Source organism: Poecile atricapillus, chromosome 1 (genome assembly GCF_030490865.1).
Source record: "Poecile atricapillus isolate bPoeAtr1 chromosome 1, bPoeAtr1.hap1, whole genome shotgun sequence".
NCBI classification, from domain to species: Eukaryota; Metazoa; Chordata; class Aves; order Passeriformes; family Paridae; genus Poecile; species Poecile atricapillus.
This window is the reverse complement of record NC_081249.1, coordinates 132,618,774-132,642,948: the sequence shown is the minus strand read 5'-3', so window position 1 is coordinate 132,642,948 and position 24,175 is coordinate 132,618,774. Positions and strand designations below refer to the sequence as shown.

Sequence of the window (24,175 nt, the reverse complement as noted above, 5' to 3'; positions counted from 1 at the left end):
ACAACAAAAAGCCCTGCTTAATGTCTGTTATTTTCCACTCTTCTCCAAATAGCAGTCTTGACACCCTGCAGGATATCAGCCACATTCTTGAGAAGAAGGACTTGAGAAGGACTTGAGAGCTCAGATTTTTGTCTCAGTTCTAGGCAGTGTATTTGTGCAGTGAGACACTTGACTGCATTAGGGACATCTCTAGAAACTTGAGCATCTTTATGGATGTCATATCCTGCAGCCAGAATGTGGTGAGTCAGCACCAAGGATAGCAGAAGTTGAGTTACTTCCTCCTCTTCACTGCAGCATGTCAATACATACAGTTCCCTCCTGTTGAGTAACTTCTGATGTCAGTTCTTTTTTTAATATTTATTCAGTTGGAAGCTATCTGTAATTTTGGACTCCTTATGAGGCTTCTTTTCTTAATATCATCATACTGGGAAATCTGTACAAATGGTAGGCCTTGGCATAATGCCTTAACTTCCAAGGTTTGTTATGATGTATGGTAGTTTGGAGTTTGGTGTGTTAGGGGAGCTGCACCCCCTCAAAGTCAGAATAATATAAGGAAAAATTATGTGGAAAAATGGGGCTGATTATCTTCACAGCTGCCAAAATAAGTGGCAGAATGGAGTTTTCAAAAATATCTGCCATATAAGGAATAGTTTTGGAGCTATTTTGGATTGTTTCTGGATAACTTATCACCTAATCCTGTGTAAAAAAAGGAGAGAGACTGGGCTTGACTTCAATTTCTGTGCATAGAGAGGTAACTTCATGACAGTTTGCTTTGTGTTGTGGGAGGTAAGTCAGATTTATCATGTTTTGTTTGTTGTTTTTTGTTAATTGGTGTTTCTGCTACAATCTGTCTTCTTACACTCCAAAATAAGTTGTTAACCTTTATGTTAAAACTAAAGGAGAAAACCTCCAAAATCCCCTGATCCATGCTGTAAATGATATTTTTGAAAAAACCACCTATTTCTGCTCCCTTTTATTTTCCTTTGTTGAAGTTCCTGGGCAAAGCTGCATATTTTGATAGTTTAGTGCTGCTGTCAGTGGATTTCTCTCCAGGAAAACTGCAGACACAGGGATCTTACTCTTCTTAGGCAGGTAGGAACACAACAAACCATATACTGCCTGCTCCAGGAGGGCTGGATTGCAGTGCTTAGTGGTGAGTCCAGAATGGTGACAGCTCTGATCTTACATTCCCAAAGCTCAAGGCAGTGCTGGCTTCATCATGGGAACTTAGGTAGAGTGATAAGAGGACCAAAAAGAGGAAGAACAAGGAGCCCAGACTGTTACCTAAAATGACCTTAGATTTTTAGTTGTTAAAATTGTAGGGTACAAAATACCCTGTGAAAAATGAGATTACACTATTAAACTATCTCTTTGTGGTGACCATTTGTGGGTTTCTCTGCATCTCTACAGACAGGCTTGAAATCTCTAAGAAGTTTATTTGTGAACTTTAAGTAGGCCAAACAATGGTGTGTCCCTGGTGTGGAAGCCCAGTCACTCTATGATAATTTTGGACTTTAGGTATTCATTATTATGTTTCAATGTGTAACAGTTACAGCTTTGTCCTCTCCCATGCTATTAGTTTATAATCTGGAGCTGCAGCACTCTTTGAAAGCCCTATGTTATGGGTTCCATGCAATTTTCATGAAGAATCCTGTCAACAAAAATGGTGAAGATTTAACTCAGTGTTGCCTTTCACTCTGTCCTGCAAATGTATGGAGGGGAAAGGAGGGAGAGATGAGAACTACTTCCAAGTCAGCTGGAATAAGCAACATGTCCTTGAATTGACAAAAGCTCAGCGTCTGAGAGACGGCACACAATTTTAATAATGAAATATCCCAAGTTAATGCTTGCAGGGCATTAACAATGAGTGTCTGCTCTATAATTGCACTCAGTCGTACCACTGATTTTCTTTATGTGAACTTAAATATTTTAGCTGTATCTGAGACTTAGCAGCATTTCCTACTCTTCCACATATCTCCCTATTGGGGGATTAGTAGCCACAGCATATTGATCATCATCATTTGATTGGGACTTGCCTTTTCTCTCCTGTGCTGCACTTTCTTGTTCAGCTTTAGTTGTGTTCATCCAACAAGTTAATGGTCCAAGAACCCAGTGCAAACTTCTAGAGGAACCTCCAAGATTTTTACAGATCTCAAGTAATTAGATGACTGCATGTTGCTGTATCCTGAAAACTAAATATAACTCCTTAATTTGAGATAATGTCTTTGACTGGATGATAACAAGAAAACAAAAGGTAATAACACTAACATTACAAGGACCTCCCTGTTAACAAGCTGCATTTAGCTTTCTTTATTCTTTCATTGGGTCATTTTTCCCAGAAGTGACTAATAGGTCTGTGAATCCCGCAGGTTTTGGTTATAAGAGTTAGTAATAGGCAGTGAGGACACCTGATTTCAGGGGCAGAAGGGACCTGTCCTAAAGCTGTAATCCTTCATTATCAGCAGGAATAACTTGCTACTCTTTTAAATGCTCATTTAACTCTGGCTGCATCTAATACTGAACTCAAATCAGGCATTTGTGTACTGCCTTTCATGCACACACGTGGGTCAACACAATCCATCACACCTCCTCATAGAGATGGACTTGTTTATTAAGCATTTGTAGCATGCTGTATTCTTAATTGCCTTTCCTGTGTTTAGTTACTTTATTTTTGTTTTCAAAGAGACCAGTGAAGATAAAGAGATTTATTCTTCTGTTTTATAATTTGTGTGTTTCGCACTCCCAGTGTGGCTTGCTTACTGATATGATACACCTGGAGTACAACAGCTTTTCTTCTTTACTGTTCCAGTTAGCTTCATGGACTAATGTGATTTAACACTAAGGGAACATCTTACATGGCCCATAAAGAGATAACATGATTTTGAATCCCCCTTTTCTGGTTTTCATTTTGGAATGATTTTTGTAAACCCTTAGTTGCCAACTTTAGTTCCAGTACTTGTATAAAAGTTAAGTGCACTTTGGGTACTTCAGTGTAAAGTCTTAACTTTCCCTAGCTCAGGTTTAGAACAGTTTATACCAAAGCAAAAATATGTTCCTTGTTATCTTGTCCTGTCTGTGGGCTTCATTATTGTGATGTCTGTCAGTAAGATATTCCAGAGTATTGTAGAATTATTTTTGGTCTAGATTCAAGGATCAAATTTTCCACTTGGATATCATCCTTGTATGTAAGGAAATACTTTCCTTAAATTCCTTAATATCCAAAGGCAAACTCAGACCTGTCTAAAATGGGAATAAGGAAGCCTGCAAACAAGATTGACAAAAGGATCAATGAGTGTGGAGGTCACAGAAGCCAGATCTTAGTTTTGTAAAGGTTTTTCTGTACTGCTAAAAGGGAAAACCAGGAGCATGATTGTTTTTATTGAATCTCTCTTTAAAAGGGACTTTTTTTTATAACTGATTCTGACACACATTCAAAGTGAAACTCGCTGTCTCAACCTCATGCAGAGCAAAGGCCAGCAGAAGTAATTACTAAATTCTTGAGATTCAAATATTGGAGAAATCATCAGAGTTAGCAAGGGCAGTACATTTAATTGCTTGCAAAGGTTATAGGTGCATTTGCTTCTCTGATTGGAAGGCTGGAATTCAATTTAGAGTGACGCAGGATGTGACCTTGTAAAACTCAGTGCAGATTGCTGATAGGTGAGTTGAGGGTGTGGGGTCTTCCAGCTCTGCTCAGAAGGAAAGGAGACTGAGCAGCCCATCTGCCTGTAAGAGTCAAGAGAAAGTTGAGCCTGTTGGTTGCAAAACGTACATGTTCAGGTAGAAATCAGCCTGGAAAAAGGAAAGATGGCTGTGTTTTACCTTTCCTTATGGTAATATTTGATGGTATTTGCTTTAGCTAAATCCTTCAGATATAAAGGACAAAAGATCTCTCAGTTTGAGGGGATTTGGGTAGGAAACAAATGGTAATGGTGATTGACGAGTATGGATTGAAGTATTAGGACATCTAGTATCTCTTGCTGTTCAGATGCTGAGCTATTGGTTATCAGCCTTTAGTAGTCTCATCTCTGTTCAATTACAGCTATAATTCCTGGTTTTCACTTTTTCTCTGCTGGCCATGTTAAACTTCCCTTGTCCATGGAGAAAAAGGAACAATTTCTTAAATGTCTAGCCATTTTTTTTTTCTTCCTTCTTTGTAAAGGTTATCATTGCCCATAGTCTCTCTCAAGCAGCTGCTGGCTTGTATGCATGGCACCTTGCTAGATGGCTGTAAATTTTTTACAAGACCACCACTGTTTTCAGTGAGCTAGAAAAGTGTAAATAACTATTCACACAGCAGGACTCTTCAAAGATTCTCTGCTATGTCTGACTTCAGATATTGGGTTTTTTTTTCTCAGACTGACAATTTTATAATTTATATTTTGTGTATCTGCTTTCAACTTTTGCTTAGGGACCCTCACATTTTCCCCCTATAAATGTGATTCACCTAGACAACCCTAAAGGAGGGAACACCTAAGCTATAATTGCCTGTATTTAGAAATATGGTTGCTTGCCCAATTCAACCAATCCAACTTCCTCTGGTATTTTTCCTTTCCTTCCTCTGTCTCTTCAGATTTGCTATCATCAAGAGTTTTTAAAATATATTCACATTTCAGGCTTAAATATAAACTTAGATTAGCAACCATTTAATTAAGATAACATCATCAGGATAATTAATTTCCTAAGATGGAACAGCTAAGCCCTTGTGATTTACAGCCTGTGCCTTGTGATTTTTTTGTTCTGCACTGGAAATTCATGCAGGAGTGACATCAGCTTTGAGAAGGCACACTGCAAAATGCCATGTCTGGTCACAGTGCCACCTGGCTCAGATGGTGGGAGAGATGTGGGGCTGGCTGAGGCTGAAGCCATAGCTGGGGGAAAACTTGGCTGCATGGGAGGCAGTGCTTTTCTGGAGCTGCTGTAAACTCTGAGCTAAAGACTCAAATATTGTTATTTTCCACTCTGCTTGTAGGGGAAAAAAAAAAAAAAGAAAAAGTACCATATATTTCATATATTTTAGCTGTGTTGCTCCCTAAGCTCCTAAAAATCTCTTTGGATACCTCCACTTTGAGTTCACTGAGGTAACCTACGCAGGAAAAAACAGAACAACTTTGTGTGCGTTCCACAGAGATTTGCTCCTGGCAACCTTTGAAGCAACTTATTAAAAGAAATATTTCTTGTAACTAATGGTGTAGGAAACAGATTTTGGTTAGCAAATGTGTTTTTATGAGGACAAGCTGATTCATGCTTTTCCTTCTACTTTATAATCTATGCAGATGAATATTACTCTAACCCTTCCCATGCAGCTCTTTTAGAAATATTTTATAGTAAAATAATTTTTTTTCAAAAGTAACAATAAATTGACTCAGTGGCTTGAAAATTAATATTTTATTCTTGAATAAAATGTTGCACGAAGAAATGAAAAATCAAGACCTATAATAAATATAGCAGTTAAGGACTGGCCAATTGGAAGTCTCTGTATTTCAGATCCAAAATATACATTAGCTGTAGGGAAAATGGTTAGACAGATGGATGTTTAGAGTATGTGGATTGGATTTTTTTTCTGGAGTTCTTGATTTAGCAGATGTACAGATGAAGTCTGTAAGATAATAGTGCTGAGCCAAGGCAAAGTTGCTGAGTACAGTGCTTTTTTTTTTTAAAAAAAAACTTATGACTCATGAGTGAATCTAAGCTAGAACTATGTTTAATACTAATATGAAATTCAAATTATATCTTTCATGGCAGACACTGGAAGTACATCTTTGGATAATCTTAAACCAGGCTTTTCTTTCCTCCCGAATGTTCTGTGGTCATTCAAACAGTAAAATTTTGCAGTGAAAGAAACTTAAGAACAAACAAAAATGGCACACTGGACCATATTTTTGGCATGCTTGTACACAATCAACAACTTTCTGCATTTGCTCTGTTTGTCACCTCATGCCCAGTTCCCACCAGTTCTCCACTATTCAGTGCCAGCTAAGGCTCTTAGCTTGTGTTTCCAAACCCTCAGCATGTTCTTGTTTTCCCACTGGGCAAAAGCCTCCCTCTTTAGGTGCTGTGTAAACACTTTGCCTCTCTGCACTGCTCTGTCCCCTGCAATGCCATCGTGCCTGAGGGACAGTGGCTGCAGCAGAGTGGCCTCGTTTGCCCTGGCCCTGTGTGCCCAGCTGCTTTTGAAGCACTCCTGGCTGAGCACAGGCAGTGCTGCTCTGTCTGGTGTTCAGCTGTGATCGTTCTGAGTAACCCTGATGATGGTGCGTGCTCGTTCTTTGCGGGAGGGGAGTAGGGGAAGCTCATCCCAGCAGCTAGGCTAAAGCAAGGCCAGGACTGAAACCCCAGGTGCTCTGCAGCGTTTTCGGCGTGGTCCAGTCACCTAAAACTTGATGGGCTTCTTAGACAATCCTGATGTATTCTAGAATGTGCAGTTCAGGCTCCATTGGTGCCTTTGAGGAGAAGGTGAGGTCCGTGATATTACCAGAGACCTGCCAGTGCAGTCAGCATAATGGCTTTATTGAAGTCATTCAAGTGCCTGAGCAGATCTCTTTCCAAGAAGGTATAGGCAGACTTCAAGGACAAGATACGAGCATATCCTGAGCCCTTGCAATCAGTTACTTGAGCTGGTAACTACTAAACAGCAAGTTAGGGAGTTTTGTTTGTGTATTATTATGTTTTTGGTTGTTGGGTTTTTCTGTTGTTGTTGCTTTTGGTTTTGTTGGGTGTTTTTGTTTTTTGGTGTTTTTATTGTTTGTTTTTTCTTTTGGCAGCAAAAGGCTGCAACTCCTCCTCCTTTCCCCTCCACTCCCAGAATCCTGTGAGAAGAGTTTGGAGGTATGGATGCCTGCCTGCAGTCCCTGCAAAAGGCAGCAGTGGATGGGCTTCAGCTACGAGCACCTCGGGCTGTGTTTGTGCCTGATGTCTTTGGCATTAGCTAAGAGCAGGGGACACGTAAAGTGCCACAGTTTGCTTCACACCAAGGGCTGCTTCTGAGGCAGGGAGGTATAAAGGGAGGAGAGAGCTTTCCATGAAGATGCTTCCTCAGGCTAAACAAATGCTATCCTGTGTACTTCCCAGCTGAGGCTTAAAATAGAGATAATAAATTGATACATGTTGTGTTTTGTTTTTGAGCTGGTCTTCAGTCTCCAGATTGGCTTTTAAGTATCTTGTTGCTATGGAGAAAGACCAACTCTCTCTATGCAGTGGGTGAGGAGAGCAGCACTCCTCACGGCATGGTGCTGTGCTGCCTCTTCATCCTGCAGCTTTTTTTCCCAAGGAAATACTGCTGTTACTGGTATGCTGCCGTTTGATCTTGTCTGTTCTTGTGATTGATTTCCTCCCCCCTTTTCCTCATGCCCTTTATGAATGCGCTTTCACCGTCTCTGATTTTTATCATCTCTGCCTTTTTTCTCAACAGAGTGCTCCCTTCACTTTCAAATGAAAATTAGACTGTTAGCAAAGACTTATCTTCTCTCTCCCAGATACTTTCTTTTCTGTATTTGTGGTCAGTGAGAGATACTGGATTTGCAGTAGGCACAGGAAAATACTTTGCCACCAATACATCTGTTTCTCTTCCTTCATAATTTTTTTGGCAGTAAAAACGAGTCTGCACTCTGGCTCTACACACAGCAGAGACAAGGGGTGTTTTCTGGAGGTCGCAGCAGCATTATGCATCTGCTGCTGACTCCGTGGAGCAGTGGAGCGTGTCTTGACAGCCAGGCATGTCAAGAGCTGAACATGTCTGGTGTTGGTGTAGCTCTGCTCCGTGTTGTTCCCCTCACCTTGGGCTCGGTGCCCAGGGAGTGCAGGCTGCAATGCAGTTTGCTCACAGGTCATCTCTCCGATGATGAGATGATGTCTGTGCTTGGGGGAGCGAGGAGAAGGGCCAGGCCAAGGCGGTGGCAGGGAATACAAATGCATGGTCCAATGTATCCCCCTGTCCTTGGAATGTCAGGGGAAGCAGTGGCTTGCTCAGAGCTGCTGTGTCAGAGCCCTGGAGCTGCCGTTCGGGTGCATTTCTGAGGCTGTATTACTGAGAGCTTTTGTTTTTATGCTTTTCCTCCCCTGCTGCTAACTGGGGAACCAGTTAGGAAAAATAAGAATGATATTTTAATTGGAAATACACAAATGAGCAGGGAAAACTTGGAATGAACCAGAGGAAATGCTGTGAAAGCAAATTCACCTCCTTTGCTGATGGTTGCTTGGTATCTAGAGACTGTTCCAGTTATTTTGAAAGGGCTCAGCTCCCACTGGGACTCTGAAGCGAACAGGCCGTTTTTTCAAGGCCATCTGCTGAGCTTCTGGGTGCTGCTCATTTCTGGAGACCTCTGTAAAAATCTTGTTGTCTACTTGTTTTATCAATGAGAATGCCATGTGCATACCAGATTGACCCAATTTTTTCTCTTGGTTTCCCTTTAATTTGCTATATTAAATTGAATCTGTCTCCGTTTTCTGAATTATCTCTGATCCCCTGCGGTGTGAAGGAAGGCTGCTCATCTCCTGCTGCTGCTCTGAGCTGGTACTACATTGGTAAACTGCTTCTTGCTCACAGCCAGTCCTGTGTGTGTCTCTCCAGCCAGGGAGGTCTGAGTGTGTTGCTGCTCTGCCCCTAATCCTGCAGTGTCCATGGCTGTCTGCCTATCCTTGGGTGGCCTCATCTCCTTTGGGTTTGACAGTCTCTGATGGTGTTTCATTGTGTAGCCCAGAAACAGTTCCGAGAACAAGGCTGGATTTACCTTAGGGGAATTCAGCAGTGTGTGGAGGGCAGGCCAGTGCTCAAGGCAGTGACAGATCTTGTGTCAGAGGGTTGCCTTCTGGAGAAGCATGACCCAGTTCCTCTGGTGGGCCCCACCTGGCCTGAGCCCCTTGGCAACCCGGCCTTTGTGTCAGTGTGAAGTGCAGTGGCTTTCATGCTGTATTAACAAAGAAGTGGATTCTCAATCACTAATTATCAGCTTTGCTATCATTATTCAATGTACCGAATAACTGGGTTTTGAGAGCACAGGGCAAGACAGTGTCTGGTCCCATTGGGGCCCTTTTGGTCCTACCAAAAGAGAAATACTGTTAGTACTGTTCTGACGTGACCTTTAGGTCACAAGAGATTGGGACTGCTTGCTGTCATGGTCATCTTGAGAGCTGAGAGCTCAATGATCAAGTGAAACTCGGCAGAACGATCTCAGAGGCTTTTCCAGGATTCTCTGCTTGTGTCTCCACACTTCTGTTGTTGGGCTACTGCTTTTGGGAAACAAGCTTCTTGTTTTTGAAACAATTACATTCAGTGATACCTCCATGATCAAAGTCCTCTACCATGCTCTCTGTGAGGCTGGAAAGGGAGAAGGGAAGAAGGGGACTTAACAGTTCAGCTTTCAAATAGTAGTAGCTAGAAAAGAAACTGCATGCCTAGAAAAATTTTCATTCTATGTTTATGAGCAGATTTAAGTGTTTCAGAACCAGCCTTAGAAAAAAATCCATATGTTTACATAGCATAAAAATAATTGGTGTATTTCTGTAAAAACAGAAATCTACTTATCTGCTGAAGGGAATTACAGAATGCAAATGCTACATCATCATCATCATCATCTCTGCTGGAAAGATCAACCCAAGCATGAAGCTGGAGGCTGTCAGGATCTCTTGTTCCCGGGAAACAAATTGACACAATAAGATTAAGCCTAAAATCTCACAAGTAACACAGATGTGAAGGATTTCTGGTTTCTTTTAAGGCAAAAAAGATGTTATACCAAGGAGTAATGATTTGATATGTCTGTATTTTGATATAAACCTATACTTACATGTTTTGTATATGTGTGTAGATATGTAGGAGTGAGCAGGTTATTCCCTTTGAGCCTGTTCCTTTTCCTGTTGGAGATGACAGAAATTTTTCTTACTGTGTTTTGCAGGTCACAGTCCCAAGTCCTTCACTGGGACTACATTATGATCATGTAGTGATAGGTTGGACATGATTTTTTTTTTTCTCTCAGTATCAGAGCTTAAGCAATAAGGTCATGAAGGGCTCAGTGTATTGTGTAAGACCTTGGAAATGGCTGAGATACCAAGGCCAGAGCTCCCGCACTCACATATGCTTAGGCCAGTTAAGCTGTGGAAAGCAAACTGCACCCTATGGCAGAGTTTTGGGTATTTCCTCTGTAGGAGCCCAGGAGACAATCCTTTCAGCCTTTCAAAATGGTTCCCTAGTCCTGTCTAACTCAACCATTCGGCATTTCACTGAATGAGGGACAAACAGCTTATTTTGACAAGGGCTGTAACCTTTGTTTCACTGGGTTTTTTTGTCCTCTCGACATACCTTGCAAACACATGCAATAAGAGACATTTGCAGACTTGCAAGTTTGTAAAATTGCAATTATTTAGCAAACTTATGCAATGTGAGCTGCAGCAGTTTCATCATCAGTGCAAATCCCCTAGCTGGGAGAAGGAAGAGGAAGAGAAGACCTTGAAGGACTATCATTTAGAGGTTCTGTGCTGGTACATTTTGAGACTATAACCTGATGGCTCAGCAGCCAGAAAGGCTCAGTCTCTCCCTCCGTGGTCTCTGTGTCAGCAGGGTGTTTAATATGACAGTGCTTTTTGTGGTAGGAGCTGCTGACTTCTGGGACTACCAAACAGATGGTGACTACGTGAGAACACATGTAAGTGGCTGACACTGTAGATCTTGTTTTCCCCAGTTGTTGCACTGCTCAGGATGCATTATTTAAGGCTAGAATCAGCATAAAGGGTCCTGTCATCAAGAAAGAAAGTAAAAATAACCACACCAAACCAAACCCAAACACACTGGGACCTCGTGGTTCTGATGCCCTGAGCAGCTTGTGAAATCTCCCAGTTTGACAGGTCTGCCAAATTTTAGAGAAGGCAAAAATAACACTGCAGAGTAAATTTCCTCCATGGAGTCAAGTGGTACGGTACTATTACAATTTTCAAGCAGTAAATAAATATGAATCTGTGTAAAAAGAGGACTTTGGAAATAAAAATGAGGACCAAGGGACCTAATGTATATAAATAAAGCGGTTTACTATTTCTTACGTCTTGCAGTAAGAACAAAGGAAATGACAGCATAGTGTCTCCTCATGAGTGTTTGAAAGCTGCACCATAGTGCTGGATTCCTCTTTGGCAATCTTTTCTTACTCAAGTGAGTGAAATCTGTCAAATTCCAATAGACAGAAACAGAACCTGATTTCAGAATGTGTTGTCGACCTTTTTCTGAGACGGATCTCAGAAACGTCAGCCTTCTGACGTTTGTTCTTATATCAGCATATCTGCAGCTTGTGGAAATTTAAATATTAAAACATAATGTCTGAATCCTAGCAACCCTTCAGTGTCCAATGAGAAAGCCAATCTACCTCATTCACGTGGTATATTTTACTCCATCTGCAGAAATTAGCTTTATGTGTGCTTTTTAAAGTAAAGAAAAAAAGAGCCGAAAATCCAACCTTTTTTGAAAATTACGCTATTTTGTAGCTATTTTAGGATTTTTTGCAGGGTGACATTGAGCTTCTCAGCAAAGAATGGGGATCGTTGTCTGGAGAGAAGTGCGAGTGGAGGAAAAGCAAGATCCCACAAGTTTGGAAAAATGAAAGTCCTGAACCATAAGTTGGGTTTAAAACACAGACATGGAAGAAAGGAGAGTTGTGAGGCCACACTGGCTCTTAGGCAATAAAAGTGATAAGAATTAGCTAAAGTGTCACGACTGAAAGGAACCTTCGTGAGGAAGGGAGGCTGGGGGCACTGTCCTCCAAATGTCGCTGTCATTCTCACTTTCCTGTAAGCTGTTTGTCTCCAAAATTTTGGAGAGACAGATGCCTGGGTGGAAGGACATTTGGAAATAGTTTGGTAGCCAGTGAAGATGCCCAGGCAGCAGCTAAACCTTTAAAAAGTAACAGGAATGAAGCACTGTCATTCCTGTTCTTAGCCAAGGGGAGCTGCTGTACTGCTGAGATCCTGGTTTTTATTACTGAAGGGGTGAATGAACATACTTATTTAGAAATTTGGTTGTATTATTATACTGCTGATGAAACTGGATAATTATTTTGTCCAGGTTATTTTTGCATGGCTGGAGAAGGGACAATGTGCATGTACTTTGTGCGAGCCTTTCCAGACAGCATGATTGTCCCGAACTGCTGTCCTTGGTTGTCTCCTAAGAGAAGGTGGTTAAATAATGCTGGAGTTGTATGACAGGAGTTTTGTAATGTGAGTAAATATCATCTGTTTAGCTGTAAGCAAATAATTCTTTTAAAATACCACAGTGGATACCTTAGGGGAAGAAAAAATATAGCTACTGTGTAATGCTTACACAATGGGAAACTAGTTTGGGGGAGGGGTGTGCCTGCAGTTATTATGTCTTCATGTTGATTACAAAGCCAGGAAAAGGAAATGGTAGTGTTGTTGGAGGAAATCAGTGTATTTCAACTTTAATTTAAAAATAACCAGCACCTCAAAAATCTTGTACAGTTGAGCAGGAGATTAGTGCAGGGTTTTTTTTTTTTTAAACTTCAATCCTGAATATAACAGTGGATAGAGAGACTGCCATATTCTTGAAAGTGATGGTGTGTTCTGGGAGCAGTGTGGAAAATCACCCCTACTTGATATCTCTGAAGCTGAAACCAGATAAGTCTGGCCTCTTTAAAGGACATATTGTTCCTGCTGTCACTCATATCTCCTCTGACATTGGCACTTCTAATATTCTGATTCAAGATCTCAGTACAGTAAAGATTTACGGTTGGTAGGTCTGAGAGTTGGTTTTCTTCCTGAATGACTTGTCTGAATGGACCACTGGAGTCCTTCTACCAGGAATACTGAAACAGAGGAATATTGTATACATGAATGGAAATTAATTTAAATTTTAAGATAATAATTTATAATGTATGACTCTTGTCGTGGTTTCAGCTGAGATAGTGGATTTTCTTCTAGTAGCTGGTGAAGTGCTGTGTTTTGGATTTCAGATGAGAAAAATGTTGATAACACACTGATGATTTAGTTGTTTTGAGTGGGTTGGGAGAGGGAGCACAAGGAGCTGGGAGGGGGATGTAGCCAGGACAGCCAACCCAAACTGGCCACAAGGATATTCCATATCATATGGCATCATTCTGAAGAAAAACTTGGGAGGGGAGCTGCTGCTGCTTCAGGGACTGGCTGGGTATCAGCAGGGGGGTGGTGAGCACTTGCACTGTGCATCACTTGTTTTTGTGTATTCTTCTATCATTATTATTATTATTTCCTCCTTTTTTTTGTCCGATCAAGCTGTCTTTATCTCAACTCGTGAGTTTTACCTTTTTCCAGTGTGCTTTCCCATCCCTCTGGGGGGCAGTGAGGAAATGACTGTGTGGTGTTTCATTGCCTGCTGAGTTAAACCACAACTACATTAAAAAAAACAAAACCAAAAACCACACCTGTTTGTTCACAGTATGGATTTCTTATCTTTGCAGCTTTGCTTTGCTGTTTTGTGATCCAGAATGCAGAACTTGTTAACTGTTTATTATCGTACTGGTAGTTCTTAACATTGTATTTAGTTATTTATAAAGAATGATTTAATAGATTAGTAGTAGTGTTAACCAAGTCTTGCTTATTGATTTCCCAGTATAATAACAAACAACTGTACTGACATAGTTAACTGTACAGGTAATTAGTGGCTGCATGTTTGGAGCCAGATGCTCTGCTATGATAATAATGAAATAAGTGGAGTTTTGCCAGCAAATAACTTGGCCTGTTTTCTGTTTGGCTGTCTGGAAATGCATTTTTACTTTGTAAGCCCCAGTGTTTTGAAAGATCTGTCTGCAGGTGTGTCATGGTTAGATAGAAGCTATAATTTCTAGGAAGCAGCAGATGTTTAGGGTGTCTGGTGAGTGACAACACTGGCACTGGGCTAATTGTCACATTCCTGATTGGCATATCCCTGGTCGATGGCGTTAAGCCAGTAATAATCAAACACCTCATTTATTAAGTTGGTCTGGTTGTTTTTTTTGAAGCGGGAGGTATGGCATATTGATTAATAAATGAAAAAGCATCTTCTTACATGCACAAGATTTTAATTTGGGAAGCTGGTATCTATTGCTGTGTGGAATAATAATTTTAAGTAGCTGAACTAGAAACGTGCATGTTGACACTCTGTGCATAAATTTGTTCTTAATGTTGTAGGGCATAGTTGGATGCAGGGAACATTAAAGGAACTTGACAGTATGTAAACCATGATTCTGGTGTCCAACAGGAGGTGAAATTCACTTTATTCTAATCATTGATTAAAATTTTATTAGCAGGCTTTATAGATATTGGTGGGGTAGCTCTTCAGGGATGAGCAACCTAAACATGTGCCTTCCTGTTTCCATAGCAACACATCATTTTCTTCCTTTCCAGGCTGCCTGGATTGCATTGTGTACTGCAAGAGTATTAGATTCAGTAGAGCTATATTAACAGCTCAGTATTTCCCCTAAACCTTACTATTAAATATTTCTGTTTTGCATGATGATTAAAATAAAAAAAAAGTAGTTGCAATTATTGTGCTTTTTTAGAGAAATAAATCATGACAGCAGAGCAGGAAGTGAGAACTGGCAGCTGAGGTAAAGTGTTTTAGTCCCACTCCTTGACTGCAAAACTGGCAATTCCTGAAACCATGCAAATCCACTTTGTCAATAAAGTCAAGGTTTTTGCAGGTCTAGTTCTTGGTCTGGTGGTAATTGTTAAAATCTTTGGAAGTGTTTTTGGTTCATATTGTTTAAGCTGTTGGAGAGAGCTGAAGCAATGTAGTAAAGGTTAAGGCTATAAATGGTGGCCATTAGCAAGGATCAGTTTTCCAGCACTGTGGATCATGGCCTTGGAAGCACATTTAGAGGTGGCATTTTCAAGCTCGACGTAAGTGGTTTGGTAACTTTCCAGGATATTTGAGGCAATTTCAGACTGCAGCATATTCATATTTTGCTGTGAGCTTGAAACCATTCTGTTGGATGTGGAATGTCAAACTTGTCTATCAAGTCACAGAACTCTTAAGACTGGGACAAAGCATCTCAGTATCATTTTCACACAGTTCTCAGCTGCTGTGAGCACAGGAAAATCCTTTAAAATGCATATCCTTTGGATAGAGAAATACCTTTTAGAAAGATGTGTCTTTTGTCTTGTCTGTAAGAGATGAATAATTCAGTATATCCCTATGCAAATGTTTGTTACTCTCTATGAAAAAATGTGCAGCTTATTCTTCTCTCCATTTATGTAGTGTCAGTTTCCCAGTGATGAATCTTTGTCAAATACAGCAATGTGCTACAGTGATTTCTGAGCTGATTGCAAGTGTATCTTCTGTTTTGGCATTGTGGAGCCTTAAATCTTTGTTGAAACTGCGAGTTTTTAAATGCTATTTTAATGTTACCGCTATACAGTAAAAGAAGCAAATTACCACGGGTAAGTATTTAAGCAATGCATGGAGATGCAGATCACCACAATATTTTCCTTTGGCCTTTAGGATGTTTAATTTTCTGGTTTTCTCTAATTGTATAAATTTTTCAACAGGGTGTTGCGAGGCGTGTCAATAAAAATCGAGAGCTTTCACGGTAGTTGTCGCTATAGTTACATGGTGCAGCTTTTAGCCTCCTGCACAGAAAGTAAACCTCCTGCAACCTCCTAAAATCCTTTATTGGCAGAGAAAGATTGAAAGACACTGCTGGTGAGCAGGTACCGAGCAGATTCTCTGTTGCACTGATACCCTTGCAGCTAGTGCAGTCTTCACGGAGAGGTCTGCAGAAATGTTGTGTGGATGAGGACGGCAGGGACAGGGAACAAAATACATCTTTTTAGGGGGAGAGATGTGCTGGACACAGGAAATGGAAGGTAAGAAATAAGTGCCAAAATGAATTAAAAATAATCTCAGTTCATAGATGATATTTTCTCCATAAAGAAAGGAGTAAGTTGCCTTTTACAGCCCTGTGAGTTGTAGCCCTCCACAGAGGCAGAAATGTCACACTCACAGGATGCTGCTGTTCTCCTGACTCGGGAATTCAGTGCTTAACTTCATCCACAGGGTCTGCACAGCACAAATGTGGAAATCAGTGCTGACTCCTAGCAATAACTTTTTGTCTCAACAGATGCCATATGCATTCAGGAACCCTCAAAGGGCTTTTAGCAGGGCTTCTCTGTACTTAACTGAGTTTTGCTTTCACTCCGTATTATTTTCTTTCCTCTGTCCTGAATGACCATTAATTTAGGATGTTGTATGAATTACTGCTGTAAATCATGAACTTTAAAAATGTTCCCTGGGATAGTAAAAGGTCCCTGCACTGTAGATGGGGGGGGAAAAAAGCATGAGGAGCATGTTCCCAGGAAATCATTCTTTAAAAGCAGGCCTATATAAGTCACCTTTGCCTTAATGATTCCTTCCTTAAGTTCTTTTCTTAATGGAATAAAGTAATATGGGTTTATTTATATATGTCACCACGTGAGAAAGGATAATTAAGTGCATGATATCTCATGTTCAATTTAACTGTTCATTTTTTTAAGTGTATTCTAAATACACAGGTGAACCAAATAACACCTTCGCTTCAGGGTTTTTATTCACTATTTTTCTCAAGTTCCAGATTTACAGAGCACTGTGAATCCAAAACCAAGGATGGTTAACTGCAACAGAGATTTTTATAGTTTTTTAATTATTTATTTTCATTACACAGCATCCATGGGCTCGAGGTCAGGTTAGACCATGCAGTAGACCCTCAGCCTAAAGAGATCACAACCTGAAATAGCTAAAGTAGTTAAAATGAGGTGGGAAAAGGAAGAAAGAGTACAGTCAGTGAGTAGCCTTTAGCCTGTAATGCAGCACTCAGAGGTTTATTCCCCTGCTGTCTGCTGCTTCTTGTGATGGTTTCTGCCATTTGTCAGAGGGAAGGCCTGGCCAGATCCCTTCAGAGCTCAGGAAGGAGGATTATAGCTCTGCTTTGTGCAGGGTAATTCTCTCTCTGTAATGAGAAAGTTTAGAGTCACATGGCTAAAAGGAGCAAAGCGTCAGTAATGGGAGCAGATAGCTGGAAATGGAGGAATTAGTCATGACTCAGAGTTTTGCTTTCAATTGCACTCAAACTTTTTTCCTCATGGCTTCTTTTTTCATTTCAAGGATAAGCAATTGGTCCCCTTTGCCTTTCCCATCAAGGCTTGCCTTTCCTTCTTAAATCCTGTTAAGACATTTGCTGATTACCAGTCGGAGAAGCAGCTTTGAATCCATCCATCTAGTCAGCCTGAAGGAGAGCTGGTTACCTAATCACATTGCCAGCTAAGTAGTTTTTGCACCTCCTGGGGCTTGGGTCAAGCCAGTGCACACTGACATGAGGCTGAACTTGAATTACATTGCCTTGCGGATAGAAAGTTGTGGTCAGTATCATGTTAGTCAAATGAAACCTTCAAAAATAGAATTATGCTTTGGGCTGAGTACAATGTTGTCATTGTTTAATTGTCCCCTGGAGAGCCAAAAAAAATTCTTAGTAGCGAAAGCATCCAAAAAGCATCTCTTGCACAGAGAACAAGAAATATTTCTGCATGAGAGAGCTCTGGGAGCTTTCTAAAATAAATAAAAAACCCCAACCAAGCCAAAAAACCCACAACATCTAATTAAAAAAAAAAAAATAAAAAAAAATTCTATAAAGTGCTGTGGGAACTGTAGGCTAATTAATTAGGAGGATTTCTGAAGAAATTTCTGAAAAAGATAACCTTTCATGCTGGAAAGTAAACAGCTCCATGAGCAACCGTTTAGCAAGACACACTGGCTAGAAGAGGTGTTGAAAATCAGAGCAATCGGAATTATTCAAACCATATTTCAACAGAGTGATTTAAACTGTTTGAAACAACAGCTACTACTTAAACATAAGAATAATTCCCATTTCTTAAGAAATCACTCCAATGTAATGTGTTTCCCCCATAATAATAGGTATTCTCATGCAGAAATTGGTAACAACCCGTCAGGTGGCTGAAAAAGCTTAGGAAGTCCCTTTGGTGAATATTTGAATGAGCTAGATACCAAAGATGCAGTGAAACTAGGGAGATACAGCTTGGTGCTTGCTGAGGGGTCTCCTAATGCTGAGCTCATCATCTTGCAATTGAAGGTTTTGCTGGGTGCACAACATTCAAAGTTTTCTGTGTACAGATGACATTTTCAACAATCAGTTTACATAACTATGTTCAAAATTGTTTGAAGATTTGGGGGACAGTTGAAATCTCAGTGGGTTTCTGATTTTGCCTGGGAACCATCTTATTTTTCAGAAAGCTCAATGTCTTCTGACAGCAAGTTTGTAAAGCAGATTGGGCTGGACATCTGGGGCATGGTCAGTCTACTTTAACTTTAACTATGCCTGAGCTAATCAGGTATCTGTAGACAGTGGAGAGGAAGAGATGGGTAAAAGGGTGGTGGTAGAAGGATTCTTTTGACCTCAGATACTTGCTTTAGGTGAGGTGAACCCCACTCTGAAACTTCCTGTTTGTCAGTTGAGTGTGATTTAGATTCCTGTGTGCAGGATGGCTACGTGCATGCACAGGTGCATACACCATGGATGTTTTGGGCTTAGGCAAATTGAATCCCACTTACAGAAACTCAGGTACTCCAAAACACCAGTGAACATCTACACAGGGACATGTGCAGAGACAGAAATCCTATTGTGCTACAAATTGTATTGTCACTACAAATGCAGTGTCTGAAAGCATGAAATCTGTTAAGCAAACATCCCTAGTTATATGTAGAATACATGTCTGTATGTGTACATAAAAATATTTTTCAAACACAAATATTAAGTGTAGTATTGTTACTTGTGTTGTAATCCTTTATAATCTCTGGTTTTTTGGAAAAAAAAAAAAAAAAAAAAGACACATGGGTTGCTGTGGTCATCCTGAAATACTTTGACCTGGATGGTTTCTTTATCCTTTGTAGTATTTTTAAGTAAAGATTATGGTCTTTATTTTTAACCTTTCTGTGTCAATAATTGTTACAGAGAGCATTAAAATGCTGATAGTGCCTCCTCCCTCTTGCCCCAAGAGAAAAAAAAAGATTAAAAAAAAAAAAATGCAAAGGCTCTGCTTTAGGGAATCCAGGCATTTTGAAAACTTTAGATTAATTTGGAACGTGAATCACTTCTGCTAGGTTGATTGGATGCTTAAAATTCTTATTCTTGCTTCATTTATTCCTGAATAGATTTAAGAAGCGTCCATGTATTGTGTCTCACTGAGACGGAGTTCATTTTCCAGAATCATGAGAACTGCATTTTGGTTCAGCCATTAACAGAACTACAGTTCTGTTAGTAAATGAGCCTGAAAAGTAAAGATCTCTTAGGTGTACTATACAAGGAATATTTTCTTCATTGGTGTTCAGGAGGCCTTAAGTTATTACAAAACCAGAGAAAAAACCATTTCAAAGTGATTTAAGAAAACATCTCAACATTGTGTGGCTTTGTCATCTTCATATTTGGTTGTTCTGTTTTCCAGCAGTGTAAAGAATAAATTCAGCTTCTCTCATATTCCTGCTGCAGGTTAGTGAGGACTACTTTGTATATTGTTCATTTGTTTGGATGTTACATACACAAAAGCATGTCATCTGTTGCTTTTCTTGCTGCATATTGAAGCTTGCTGTTTTACCAGAAGTTTGGGCTTGATTGGGTTTTGGTCTTTTACACTATTTTCTCAGTATTATTATCCATCACTTAAAAGGTTTTCATCCTATTGCTTTTTCTTTGTAGGTAATGAAAAATATTTGTCATAGGGCCAAATGTGGCCTTAAATTCTATGTAATTCTTTTCTCTGTCTTTCTTTCTAGGTTGCCTTCTATAGCTGCTCCTGCTGTGTAATTAGTCTAGTGCCAAATATAAAATGGAAGAAACTGGCTTTCTGCATGGACACAGGAAAGAGCAGTTAGGCCAATGTATGGAGACCTCATATTTCCAGTGTTTCTATTTTCTCCAAAGTGAGGAGAGCAAAGCTCCTGAATTCTTAATTTGGTCAAAAATTATATCTTCGATAGAAGTGGTTTTTTTGTTTGTTTGTTTTTTTAATTCTGGAGAATACTTTGTTATTCCAGGTCTCTGACAGATATAGTCCTTGCAAAATGGTGTCAGATATTTCTGTCTTCTGTCCAGCTAGTTTCTTCTTCTCCCTGAGGTTATGCAGAGGATCAGATGGGAAAGTGGTGAACGGCATCTCAGGGACCCAACTTGCATTGTCCATTCTGGTCTCTGACCTTCTGGAGCTGGCGTGGCGCCTCTGAATCCCTCTGCCCATCAGCTGTTCTCCCTGTTGCTTTGCCAAAGACAGATTTTACTTTCCAGCATCCCTGCACCTGATGCGTGAATGCTGTTTTCAGTTAATTTCCCAGCACCCAAAAAATGTAGCAGAGCAGAAACTTTCAGAAAGCATCTCGCAGCACTGACTACAGGAATTTTTCATCTCAGGACACTGTTTTGTGCTTGCCTTTCTTCCAGGGACTGACTTGATGTATTCCCTCTGCTTAAGGAGCTACCCCCAATTCAGAATTTACGTGCATCTTCTACTGATGGAGGCACAGTGGTGAGGTGTCCCCAAAATGTACTTTGAACGTTATATGTCAAGGATGTTGTTTGCCTTTCCTAATGAGAACAACTCACTTGGTACCCAGTGGCATCTCAAATTTTGCCAGTGTTTCTCTCCTTGCCTTGTGCGATTCTAGGGAAAAATTAGGTAAGAAGGTTTTGAAGAGTGAATGCTTGGATATCTGACCCACAGAGGAGGGGAAAGGTAGAAATGTGAAGAAGCTGTGCTACAGCAAGGTTATTTTCTGACTACCTGGCCTGAATATGTAAAAGGTTTGTTTGCACACCTATAATCTGTGCAACTCAGGACCAGGGTTTGTTTAGTCCTATGTATTGCTTGAAGTGCTCTTATTTTGCCAGCTTGGTTTTGAAATCTAACAGCTTTGTTTTTTCCAACAGGAATTATGGGTTTGTAATGAAATAGTTCAGTGAATAAAAGTATTGGAGAATAGAGTAGAATTTGTCCATAGAGATAAAAAAAGGTAAAAGTTTGCAAGCTGTGCTTTACGTTTTGCCCAGAATCTCCATTCTGCACCAGAAGTAATGTCAAAAACTGTTTCCATCTAAGTAAACTCACCTTTGGTTTTAACACATATTGATGGCAGAACTCTTCCTTTGTTTAATATCAACAAGCAATTCCCCCAGACTTCACTCAACAGTCATATATGATTTTGAAATGATGATGGGAGAAGCAGATCCAATCCTGCCTTATAGGCACTTTCTTTTTGAGGCTGTCTGCTTTGATTCTCTTCCTGACCATTTTTAAGTCTTAATGGTATAATACTTGTATTTAATTATAGCTGGCAAAGCCTGTTCTCTCACTCTTTCTTTTGTAGCCAGTATTGACCATCTGCTTACTTTTTCCAGAACTCTGAATGAAATATGACACTTAGTGAACTCTTGCTTTAAAAGTACAGTTAAAGGAATAGAGTTGTTATTCCTTTGATCCTGGTCTCCCTAGCTATTGCTTACCTGTGGAGAAAATTTGCGTATCCCATCTGGTACACATTATTTGGCTCTTTAGTTTGCGTAAGTTTCGTGACAGAGTGATGTGACTGAAGTTCCTGATCTTTTCCTAGTGCTTAAGAAATAGGAAGAGCCAGACCACTTGGGTCCTGCTTTGCAGAAATCAGTCTAATGGCTTAGCCATGTGGATGGGACTGAGGGTGCAGTTTGTGGTGTTAATACTTTGCAGTTTGTTTGGGGTTTTCTTGTGGTTTTTTTTTTTGTTATTGTTTTTCTTCAGTATTCAACAGTTATTTAATAAACTTTAAAATAATTAAATAATATTTAATAAACAGTTATTTAACTTGTTAACTTGTTGAAAGTTAACACCAGCCCAGCCTGCACAGCCAACCTTGGGTAAGAGTATTGTGTTTCGTCAGCCCTTCTGAGAAAATGTGACTTGCCTTTGGTGCACACACTTGATGTAAACTTCTCTATGGTTTGTGTTTGAAGTCTGAATAATGGGATTTTTTTTTCTCTCTTTTTTATTGCTTGGTTTCATCTTTTGTCACAGCTCTGTCAGCTGTCTGTTTTCTTCTTTGAAAGGGGTCCTGTGAGTTCACAGAACTATATTGTATGAGGCAGAGGGCAATGGTGGCTGCAAATGGCATCAGTGTGAACATGAGTACATTACCACTTTTTACTCCTTTTCTAGGAGTTGTATCTGAGTAGATCTAGAATGACCCCATTCAGACCCCCACACAGTGACGAGTATAAGAGTCCCTGTAACAATAGGCACAGACTGAGACAGACAGACAAGACAAGGCACACGACCCACAGGAGTTTTATTAGATGTGCGCTTGCACTACAGTACAGTGTGCTATAGCACACTTAAACTGGATACAAGTGGGTTAACTCAAGTACAACAGTTGCAGCACAGAGGAAACTTGTAATCCACAAATCCTGCCCAGAAAGGAGGGTTAGTTCACCCTGAACTCTGTCTGACTACAGCTATGATCTAGCTTTTATCAAGCTATGTATTTTAAAGCTCTCACAGCGCACAGTACTACAGTGCTGTCACTGTTACAGCTGCACTGTGACACCTGCAGGGGTGCCATCATCTGAGCCATTGCAATACACCAAGATCACAACTTGAAACTTTGCAAAATAAGGCATCTTGATATCATCACTGCTGGGCTGCAACTATTTTTGTTCTGTGGCGCTGTTTGCGTAGCTGTGAGAAAATCTACCAGTTCAATCAGTAAGATGGAAACTGAGCAACTCAGTCACCACTTGTTTCCTTGATTTTTCTCTTTGCATTTCTAACACTTTAGCTTATGACTGCTGGAATTGATCTCAGATTACTTGTTAAGCATGGGGGGAAAAAGCCCTCACTTGTTTAATATCAACAAGCAGTTTTTTTAGACTTCACTCAACAGTAATGCACATTCAGATTGTGTGTCTTGAAACTTGACCAAAATGCAGCCTTGCAAATTGTTAGGGGAAAACAAAAGGGGAGAAGTTCAAATTAAAGCCCATTTAAACACAAAGCTATTTTACATAAAATGTCCATGTGGAAGGTTTGCACATTTCAGTTCTTGGTTCTGAGTTGGAGAATTGTATTCTGCAGAAACAGACACCTTCAGAGATAAATCCCAGAATGCTCACTTTTGTTCAGTGCAAACAGCCCTTCAGAGGAAGAGAATAGCAGTCAGAAGAGAAGAAATTGTAGGTAAATGTGACCATATGGATTATCTCTTCAGCTTTTGTTTTAACATAAGTATTTTTTATAAGATGCCAAGGACTGACAGTCTTCTATAGCCTGGTCTCTGTGATTGCCTTAAAGCTCATGCTTGTAAATAGACCAGTGTTCTACAATGGGTTGCCTTATGAAATACATTAAGCACCAAAGCATTTCCAAAATATCCTTTTCCAGCCTAGCTGTTCTTCCTTGATGAGAGAATTCCTGAGAGCCCCGTGGGGTCTCTTGTTTTTGACTTCAGCCAGCAAAGTAGGAGGAAGCACCATTTCTCCTGCATGCACCTGCTCATCCTGCTGACTGTCCTTTCTCCTGCTCTTTGATTTGCTTAGTGCTGTGAAAGCTACATGTAGGACTGGAGTGCAGTTTGAGGGGGTTCTCAGATTCTTGCTTCTGCGTTCATCTATGACTTTTCCTAAGCCTGTGCTGAAGAAGCCCTTCAGTTCTAGGTCTTGGAGGTAACATTGTAGGTCAGATGACTCACAGCTGTCCCCTCCTTTTCTTTGTGTCATCACTTACGTCAGTTTGAAGTGTGTGTAAATTTGAAATTGTAATGCTTTACTACCCAGGATTCATGGGCACAAATGGCCATGGCACCGTGGGGTCCCACGGGACACTTGACTCGCACTCTTCTAGATGAGCTCTGACATTCTGCCTTGTGTGGATGACCTCTTACTAAGCACTAGGTATAAGGTATTTTTCTGGATGTTCTGTTTCACACAGTACAGAGGGTCATGAGACTGCAGTCTCTGGCTCTGTGATGAGACTGTGGTTGTCTAGTTCTGGTCATACGAAGTTAAAGCACTGTGACACATTGAATGCCTGTCACTGTGAGAGGCAGGGATGTAAGTTATGTATAAAAATGTCACTCTCTGCCATGTCTGATATCCTGATGGAGCAGACATTAGTGCCATGATCAGAGCATCAGGACAAATCTCTCCATTAATTAATTTCTGTC

The 24,175-nt window shown here is 40.3% G+C and overlaps 1 protein-coding gene across 2 annotated transcripts in view; it reads left to right on the top strand.

The window, feature by feature from the left end:
* SERGEF (secretion regulating guanine nucleotide exchange factor) overlaps positions 1 to 24,175 on the top strand; it is a 141,962-nt gene that overhangs the window by 108,739 nt on the left and 9,048 nt on the right. The window contains exon 11 of one of the 2 annotated variants that reach the window (XM_058857569.1): positions 19,438 to 19,460. The exons of the other annotated variant lie outside the window; for it this stretch is intronic. Within the exon in view, the coding sequence (XP_058713552.1) occupies positions 19,438 to 19,445 (8 nt within the window). The 3' untranslated portion in view covers positions 19,446 to 19,460. Of the gene's footprint in view, positions 1 to 19,437; positions 19,461 to 24,175 lie in introns of those variants that run through there. 2 annotated transcript variants of the gene reach the window in all.